Source organism: Bidens hawaiensis, unplaced genomic scaffold (genome assembly GCF_021521415.1).
Source record: "Bidens hawaiensis isolate Kalapana, Puna unplaced genomic scaffold, B.hawaiensis_p1.1 tig00018840_1, whole genome shotgun sequence".
Lineage (NCBI taxonomy): Eukaryota > Viridiplantae > Streptophyta > Magnoliopsida > Asterales > Asteraceae > Bidens > Bidens hawaiensis.
Window position 1 is genome coordinate 139,476 of NW_027492861.1, and position 10,641 is coordinate 150,116.

The 10,641-nt window shown below is 34.5% G+C and overlaps 1 protein-coding gene across 1 annotated transcript; it reads left to right on the top strand.

Moving 5' to 3' along the window:
* The first annotated feature begins 4,726 nt into the window (after positions 1 to 4,726).
* On the top strand, positions 4,727 to 9,292 carry LOC143557148 (uncharacterized protein At2g33490-like). The gene is made up of 11 exons (XM_077046289.1): positions 4,727 to 4,906; positions 6,061 to 6,133; positions 6,803 to 6,877; positions 6,967 to 7,028; positions 7,124 to 7,192; positions 7,277 to 7,305; positions 7,390 to 7,594; positions 7,693 to 7,959; positions 8,050 to 8,100; positions 8,173 to 8,915; positions 9,097 to 9,292. Exons 1-10 carry the CDS (start codon positions 4,796 to 4,798, stop codon positions 8,878 to 8,880), a joined length of 1,650 nt encoding a protein of 549 aa, XP_076902404.1. The 5' UTR covers positions 4,727 to 4,795; the 3' UTR covers positions 8,881 to 8,915; positions 9,097 to 9,292.
* The last annotated feature ends 1,349 nt before the right edge of the window (positions 9,293 to 10,641 follow it).

Genomic DNA, 10,641 nt, shown 5'->3' on the forward strand with positions numbered 1-10,641 from the left:
CTGCTTCGGGATTTCAGCATCACAGATAGGCGGAGTGAATCTGGATACTCTGTGGCTTCCCTCAGGTATCTCAGGAATTGGTCTTATGACCCCGGGAACACTGGATATCATATCCTTGAGCTTCTGCAGCTCCTTGGCCATAGCTTGGTTGATACCTGCATCTTGCATGGAACCACGGTTAGCATCTAAGGATAAAGGATCGTACAAGTTACCTCTTTGCTGAGTGAAAGTTGGCATCTCGGATTAGTAGATGGGATAGGAGGAGTCTGCGATAAGAGTTGGTCCTCCATAGGCTATAGTCTGCATGGGGATTATGTCTCCTTCATGGACTTCGGAGAATCGTTGATGTTGGACGCCTGAGGATCCTTGATTCGGAAAGAAGGATCCTTTGATTCGGGATGAAGGATCCTTGAGGATGGGTACCATAGGATCCTTGCCGATAATATAAGGATCCTTGATTCTGCTGACCCATGGATCCCTGTTGAAGGATAGATGATCCTGGCTGAAATAGCGAGGATCCTTGAGTCTGTTGACCCATGGACCCCTGTTGAAGGATAGATGATCCTGGCTGAAATAGCGAGGATCCTTGAGTCTCTTGACCCATGGACCCCTGTTGAAGGATAGATGATCCTTGAGAGAACTTAGCCATGGATTCTGGACTGGTGAAATCCAGCATCCTTGGCATCAGGGGGGTGAGATCCTCTGCTGGCCTCTTGTTCTTTTTGAGATCTTCTATCTCACGGAGGATCCTCTGATTAGTCTTGTTCTGCTACTCCATGTATGCTTTAACTTGCGAAAACATAGATGAAACATCACTGTTAGTATTAACCACCGGGGCAGCAGTAGTGGTCCTTGAGCTCTGGAAGACTGGTAGTTGCGTCTTGCTCCCAGCAGCAGCAGGCCGTTGCGTTCCCGTGATTGGCGGAGGAATCGGTGGCAAAGTCCTCGATTAGAGAGGAGCCGTGGCCAGCATGGTTGATGAAGCATTGATTGAGAGGCCATTGATAGTGATATGGGTATGGCAAAGTTGAGAATGATAAGAATAATATGGATTATAGCACCAATTGCCCCACGGTGGGCGCCAAATTGTTTTGGACAAAAATCACACAAGGATAATGTATCCAAATTCGTAATTGTGAGGTAAGGTGCTAACACGATAATATTGAGTGTGTAATCGTAATCTGGATGAACACAATTATTTGATCACGAGGGAAAAAGCCCTTAACCAAAATAATCTTACTTCGGTCAAAACTTATCAAGGCAATCTTTGGTAAAATAACTTCGGTCAAGGATTAATAAGCTAATCTTTGGTCGAATTACTTTAGTCAATGATCGACAAGGTAAACTTTGGTCGATGAATATATGATTATCGTGGTTTCCGGCACAAAAAACCCTCGGACGGTGAAAAGTATCACCGTCGATTATATTAATAGAACGAAAGGTGGTTACAAATGTAGTGGAGAATACGATCGAGGTTACAGAGTATGCTAGTGTGTAGAGAGAGAATAGTGAGTTCAGCTCTGAATGTGTGTGTATACAATGTGTTTCCTAACTGATCATAATCTCCATTATTTATCAAAATTAATAACTCAATGGAGTTATTAATATTAAAGACTATTAACTAATAATCCCTAAAAATCCGCCATGTCTTCATTATAATCGTAACAGCCACTTTGACCACGTGCTCCATCACTCAGGCTGCGAAAAAAGGGGGTCGACCAGGTCTTGGAGCCGTTATACTTGATAAATATCAGCCTTCATATAAGAAACAACCGTTAACAGCACCGAATACCGAGGATCCATGATCCTGACATAGCTCTGGAACTCTTAAGAAGGACAACTGATCCAGACACGTCAATATCTTCTTGACTGCAAGTTAGTGGATAGACTGAGTCTTCTAACCGTTATACCTGCTAAATATAAGACTACACATGAGAAAAACCATTAGTAAATAATAAGTACTGTGGATCCTTGATCTTGACGGGATCTAGAACACACACTAAGGATAACTGATTCAAAACATATGCCAGGATAACATATCCACAGTGTCAAATTTCTTTGCACTAACAATTATTATGTAAATTATGTATAATTAAAGTATATAAATTATGGGATAATTAAAGTATTAAAGTATATAAATTACAATATTGATGTTAATTCGGTTATATATACAAAATGAAGGAACGAATAAACATTAATTAGAAATTCAAATGTTAGTCAAACAATTAAAGGAAACCTGTTAAATAGGAAACATGCTAATATTTCGTGTAAATGTTAGTCAAATAATTAGTATGGACATTAATTAGAAATTCAAATTCAAATTTAAATAATATACCAAAAATGTAGAGAGATACCATAAATAAATTCGATATCTTGATTTACTTATTTATGTAAATTAGTAAACCTGTTATTATGTATTATTATTTATAGATTATGGACATTTAATGTTAGATAAATTATTATTATGTAAATTATGGATAATTAATTTAAAATTAAGTTTTTATGATACACCAAAACTATATACAATTACGGTAAACTCATATTAACTTTGAGTTGCGTGAAGTGATTGCAAATTAATTTGTATTTCGTTAAGATTTAAATTTTTATATAAAAGGGAATACAATAATTATATTATAAAAAGTAGTAACAAAGTTCTATGTATGTGTAAATATTATTTTATAATTATCATTGATATGACCAAATAGTAAATGAGAAAAAAAATGAAGTTAATTTGTAAAATCGGTTTTCTTTAAAAATTAAGGAAATAAATTGTGTATAAAATGTGAATGAAATAAATTTTATTAAGCAACAAAATTAGGAAATAGTTAATTGAGAAAGTCAATGCATATAAAATGGGAATCCTGTTATGACCATAAATTAGGAAAGTCAAACTAAATAATTCGAATTAATGGAATAGTTAATTGTGTCATTTATTAAGGCGTCGGAAAACAAAATATACATCAAGGTATAGAATAATATTTAGCTTTAACTAAAATTTATGAAATTGAAATATTGAAATACATGAATATTCAAAAAAGAATCTATACATGATAATATAATAAAAATACATCTTATAAAGTCTTGATCAATCGTGAAATCATATTATATGAGTCGAAAAATAACCTGAAATAATAAAATCGAAAATTAATATTGATATTATGGTTTTTTGAAATATAGTTAATAACCGGAAAATTTAAAAGATGTAACCGGAAAAACGATATTGTGACAATGACCATGGTATGTCAGATTTTTTTTTGTAGAATTTCCAGAGAAATGAACATATATTAGTCTTGGCATTGACATGAAATTAGAAAGTAGAATATTAATGTTGATATTATGGAATATTTTATTTTTAATTTGTAACCGGAAAAATTGAATGTCTTACCGGAAAATAAGAAATATGGTTTTTAACCATGGAATCTCTGATTTTGATATCGTCGATGGATGAACATAATTTTGATCTAGAACATAGATTAACAGCATGTCAAACAAAAGAACACGAAAAATTAAAAAAATACTAATAAATATAAAACAATCATCATTGTTATAAGTATAACACATAACCGGAAAAAATTATCGTCAATACTACCGGAAAAACGTAAACACGTAAAAAAATTGTAGACATCGCCTTTCTTTATTAAAAACCTAAACTGATTTTAATAAAATTAGTTAACAATTAAAAGAAACATAAAAAAAATTAGAGGAAATAATAACCGGAAGAAATATAATATTGCCGGAAATACATATATCAACAATCGGAATTTAATATATATTAGAAACTTACCGGAAAAAAATTAATAAAGATATAGATTTGGATTGGCCAGAATATGGGAAAGGATGAAAGAAGATCCGGCTATTAGAGAAAGAAAGAAAAACATGATTAGGGTAAAAAATTAAGAAATGTTATTGTTTAAATATAGGTTAGAGGATGAGTTGGCAAGAAAGTCAATTGAACAGATTGATTTTATTTTTAATTTATTTAATTGGTAAGAAAAAAAGAGAAATGCAAGATATATTTGGAAAAAAAGGAAGGGATATGTGGAGGCAAACTAATTTGTTTTAATAGTATAGTAGGATTATTAATAATTTATTATTATTATTATTATATTATTATTATTATTTGTAGTAACCTGATATTTAAATGAATAAACACGATGTAAAGAGATATAGGCACGTAGAGTGATTAATTCAAAGAAATAAGGTTCTTTTAATTCTTATATTACATTATTTTCCATCGATTTTCCGAGACAAAACAAGAAATTAAATCATACATGAGTTTACATATACAATCTTTAAAAGCCGACTTTACATATCTAAGACGTAGCCTCACGACTATTGAGCGGCAACACAAGTTAGTGATATAACTTATATTAGATAACATTAACCCCTCAATACACGTAATAATCTTTAATTTAATGATTATTTAATGATCATGATACTTAATTAATTAAAAGTTAAAACTAGTTTTTGCATTAAATTCGGTAAACGGAGACTATCTTTACATGACAAAAGAAGTAGTATATATTTATATTATTCTCTTACTATTTTTTAACAAGAATTATAAATAAGTATATATATTGATTGATGTGACAACAGAAACCAGTGCTAGTCTTCTTCATCTTCTCCCTTCCAAAGACGACGACGACGACGACGACGACGACGAGACGAGTAAAGTAAACCCACCCAATACCATTCCATTAATTGACTCCGTTAATTCCATAATTCATAATTCTACTGCAAATTATTATTATTATTATTACTCAATTCATTAAATCAATCAATCAATCAATCAATCATGAAGAGTCCTTTCAGAAAAGTACGTGGATTAGGGTTACAAAGGAACGATAAACGTCACCGTATTCAACGATCTTCTGCTCAATTAGACGAACTCTCTCAAGCTTCTCAGGTTTTCATTTCCTCTACTTGTATCATTCATTGCTATTTTATTAACCTTTATGTGATTGATTTGAATCGGATGATTAGCTGTTAGGTTTAATTTTTAATTTTATATGCAAATGATTGGTGGATAATTAGGGATGAGATATCGGTACCGTATGTTGGGGAATTTCTGAAAACTATTATCTTTGGATATCTGAGAGTCGTGAAAACCCTATGAGATCAAAATTATTTGTGGTTCTCAAATATTTGACCGGATGAAACTCAGAATTATGAGCAAGAATTAAGTATGGATTTGTGTATGTTATGATGAACCAGAAGAATGTTACCTATGATCAAGATGAATAATATATTAGGGTTAGGTCAGTTATAACTGCTTAGCAGTTATCACAACAACATGTTTGAAATTCAAAACATAAAAGATGCTCCCGTTGTTTCATTAAAATTAATATTAATATTTGTTACAAAATTTAATATAATTAAATTTCTAACACGATTTTAATGAAGCAACAAATGTCCGAAATAAAAAATTTCCAAGCTAACCTGGCAGCTCGACCCCAACCAGAGGCGCTGCCCCTTGGACCCTGCTACCAGGGGCGCTGCCCCCGACCCCCGCCAAGGGGGCGTTGCCCCCTGGAACCCCCATGACTTGGGGGCTTCGCCCCTAAGTTCCAATTATAATAAGATCAAATAAGTTTGCACCGCGCACCCGATTTATTTAGATTCATATTACAATTAACTTGATCAACAAGTTAATCCCCAATTACACTAAAATCACTAACACCGTACGATATTGAAATTTGAGTGACAGTATATGCCTATTTTATCGGTTTGGTCTGCCCTACCGGAGCTGTTGAAAAAATGGTGCCGATAATGAAAACATTTAAACTGAATACCGATACAAGATACCGAAAACGAGTGTTGGTATAAACCGAATACCTTACCTATTTTTTCGATTTGGTACCAGTACCTACTGGTATCATTAAAAATAACGAAAATACTGAAACCAAATGGTACCGATACTAAAAACATAGAAAACGTATACCGGTACGATACTAGCATGCCACAAAATTGCTCATCCCTAAATTTGTGTGCGGAAAGGATTTTTCTTTGCTCATCCCTAAATTTGTATCTGATTTTGTGAATTTTGTTAATTTTTTGTAGGATATGCAAGACATGAGAGATTGCTATGACAGTTTACTTACTGCTGCTGCAAGCACCACAAACACTGCTTATGGTATTTAATTGATCTTCCTTTAATATTTAGAGTAATTGAAATTAATTCTTTGAAGGTTGATGTTCTTATGTGCATCTTCATTTGATTCCATTTCAATTGTAATCTAGTAAAGATTGGCCACCTAAGAACAGTACAAACAGTACACCTGATCCGATAGGGTGTGGTGTGTTCTTGATAGTTGATTCTAACTTTTACTTTGCTGTCTCTCCAAATAATCACCTAAGTCTTAAAGATAATAGGGAGGTTGAAAACTTCAATATTGCGCTACTGGTTTAAAGTTTCTGTATTGTTATTTCAACCTGTCATTTAGAAAAACTTAAGACTCCTATCTGGTTCTTAGAAGTATGACATTAGGCATACCATGATATGAACCCGGTTAAGGGTTATCCATTGCAAAAAAGGAGTAGCGGGAACAGTTTTCTACTTTCACTTGTGTCAGTACTAGTACCTGGATGTTCATTTGTTTTGAAATATTGATGTTTTTATCAAACTAGGTTTTTACCTTTGTAATTGTAGATTTAGCTTATCTTGAATCTGGCCGTTTATCTTGATTTCACTGTATTAGATTTCCAGTTTCTAACATACCACCTCAGCTTCTTGACTTCTTCCAAATTAGTGTCATTGTCTTTAATCTTAATACATCTTGTTAACTTTGGCCATGAATTCCAGAATTCTCAGACTGTTTACAGGAAATGGGTAGTTGTCTTCTTGAGAAAACTGCACTAAGTGATGATGAAGACAGTGGTGAGTATAACCTGATGAAGTGTTCAGCTCTTATTGTTTTAGCTTTCTTCATGCACTCATATTTTGTTACGCTCACACTCAATTTGCAGGTAGAGTGTTGCTAATGCTGGGAAAGGTGCAATTTGAAATCCAGAAATTCATTGATAAATATGTAGGTTCTAAACTTGTTATCATATACATGTGAAGCAGTTTGCTATTTTTTTGAGTTCATTACTTTTTTATAACCATTTCGAATTACCTTTTCAGCGCTCACATATCTCTCAGACAATCACAGTTCCTTCACAATCTCTTCTTAATGAATTGCATATAGTTGAGGTCTGTAATTTCTTATCTCATAATCGTTACATACACTAGTCAGTATATCTATGCATATTTCATACTCTGTTCTACCTTCTGCAGGACATGAAAAAACAATGCGATGAAAAAAGGTGCTGCATGATCATTTCCCTTTTCCAATTCAATGATCATTCAATATAATTATATATGCACATAACTTGTATTTGTATCTGTAGGGCGATATATGAAGACATGAAAATACAGTATGAAAAGGGAAAAATGAAAAGCAGTAAATCAGAACATGTTTCTTCTCGCCAACTGCAAACAGCTTCTGATGAATTTGACGAGGATGCTACTTTATTTATTTTTCGAATGAAATCTTTGAAAAAAGCCCAATCATGTAGTCTTCTAACTCAAGCAGCTCGCCACTATGCTACTCAGGTATTCGTCTATAATATTTATTAACTAATGTTAATAGTTTATAACTTATAATTCAGAAACTCTTCTATTGGTGAGAAATCTAACATGTTGGAAAACAGATAAATTTTTTTAGAAAGGCTCTCAAATCACTGGAAGCGATCGAACCACATGTTAAATCAACCACTGAACAGCAGCATATTGACTACAATTTTAGTGGGCTAGAAGATGATGATGACGATAGAGATTCTGTATCTCTTTCTGATGATGAAGATGAAGACGATGTTAGTGATTTTAACAATGACACATTTGAAGATAGTGAATTGACTATCGACCCACACATTAATGTTAAGAAAATCGAAGTTTCCATCTCAGAAAATTCAGCAGAGGCAAGAATTTTATTTCTACTACAACCAAAAAGCTTTATAGTTTATATGTTATAACCCTAATTGCTACTTTCTGTTATTTCTTTTCTGCAGTTGGATAATGAAGACATTACATTTCCACAAGTTCCTGTGAAATCAGCAATGGTAAAGGAAGTAACGTATTTTCTTTTATTCAATTATTTTGGGTTATTAAATTTTGCTACAAAACACTTTCAGGTAAATATGAACAGAAAGTCTTTATGTAACTCGACTATTGATCTTAACAAGGGAAGCAAATCGGCTCCACTTTCTGTGGAGAGTAATTATGACCCGTCTGAAAGGTACAGACAGATGCGGCAGTCATCTACTCGAAGACTGAACACTTATGTTCTCCTGACACCACTCGAGAAAAAGCCAGTTACTTCAGGAACTGAAAGTCAAAGTCAAGGACTTAAACCAAAACCACCAACTAATGTATATCATTCAATGCCATTGGAAAAGATTTCAGGAAAACCGACGCCACTACCAGCTCCTCAAACAGCACACACCTCGCCTCAAATCGATCCACGTTCGACGTCCAGTGCAAAGAAAATTAAAAGATATGCTTATTCTGGACCGTTGACTGGGAACTCACAGTCTAACAAGACCCCATTATACGCCAGTGGTCCTATTGGGTCCACAGCACGCCATCTGCCCATATCTGGTTCGGTTTTGCAGACTAGTTTGACTCAACCACTGTCATCTTCAGAAGCATACCCGTTAAGTGCCAGTATGGTGTCGTTGCCTGTAATTAGTGAACTCCATGAACTCCCGAGGCCTCCTGCAAAAATGGACATCAAGAAACCTAAAGTCGGGTTTTCAGCTCCTTTGGTGACATACAAAAGTGGGCCTGATACAAGCATGATTTCACCTCCTCTGTCACCAATAGACTTTAAAGTTACCTGATGCTTTTTGACTCCTACTGAAACTTCAAATCATAGGTATGCATACTTCTACCTAACACTTGTTAATATTGTGTGTATTAAACTTTATCTTCTTGTATGGATCTTTTTGAGACTTCTTTTTATATTTGTTAAACAATTTAGGATTGATAAATTTAGTGTAGATTTGTGTTCTGGATCTTGTAGGTGATATAATTTGAGGTTTGCATTGAATTGACAGGTTAGGCATATAAGGAGTTACTGCAGGAACCGTGTGGGATCTGCTCTGAATTACTATCGTAGAGGCGTCAAACTGTAAATAATTTCCATCGTACAAGGAATCAACAACCTTCTCTTGAGAACCTTTTTTATTTTATTTTTATTTTTTTGCAAAATTTTAAATCTTCTAGTTTTATTATGTAAGTACGCACACAAAAATAACTTCCAAGTCAGATATATTTCATCTTTATATTTAATATAAGTGACTTTGTTGATATCAGCATTTATCAATTGGAATTAGGCTGCTTAATAACTGTTAGAAACCTATCGAGCTGGTTCAAACTAAATCAAGTCGGCTGATATGAGATTTATATGCTTTGGTTCACAATTCACGGTTTGAAAAACCAGGTTTAACGGCTCAGTTTACGTAAATCACAATAGTGTTCATACATAAATCCCCATCTCTACTTGTAACAGAACTTGCTTGCGATGACAGTACAAAACGTCTGTTTTTATATACGATAACTTGCATGCATTGACAGTACAAAATGTCTGTTTCTATATATCAGAACTTGCTTGCATTGACAGTACAAAACGTTTGTTTTGATATATATTAAAACCAGATTGCAATTACTATCATTTCTTAAAAATACCAACTCTTGTGTCTTTAATTTTACAATTTGGATTTATGACAACAATCTTAAACCTTAAAACTAAAATGTATAGTTGGTTTCATTTCTAATTTCGTCGCATGACTGCGTGTACGTGTGCGTACATGCGTGTGCACATACGCGCGTAAAGTCCCGGCCATGGGTTGGAAGACACATGGCCGAGGGCCTCTTCGCTCTAAAGCAGCTCCAGGAAGGGAGAGTTTGAGAGGGAAACAGCCACTGAACACTGTTGTTTCCATCTCAACACTCTCCCGTCTTCCCATCACAGATCATCGCTTGTCGGCTTGGTAGCTCACGCCGAGACGGATGCGGTGAGTCTTTTAGTTCAAAACGAACAAACAACGGGAGAAGCAGACTGAGCCTGTTACATTGATAAAAGGCAGTCCTATGATCACCATCTTCAAAAAGAAAAAGGACACATACTACGACCAGTAAGCTCAGCACGAGTATCGACCTACTGAGGCAATGACCATGCACCTAAAGCCACTTTACATAAAAGTGCATATTGAAGGAGTCTTGGTCGATGGAGGGGCTGCGCTTCTTTGTTCGCTAGGCTTTCGCGCTAATCATGAATCCTTAGCTTGGTTCCCGGCTTTGAATTCACGGAGCAACAGTCAATTTACTTGGAACATTTTGTTGCAGCACAGGTAGAGACATTAAGGCTTAAGCGCTTACGTTGTGGACAAAGGATTGGTATATACGGGGTCGATGTTAGTTGTCAACTTGTCACGCATTAATGGGCATTATATACTTCACATTTCTAATGCATACATTACTGAATTACAGGACCACACACTAAATTTTTTAAACATTATTTTATTTGATCATGTAATTCCTAAATATAAGAAATAATGCCACTAGACAGTTATTAGATTAGCCACTTGCCTGTTAATACC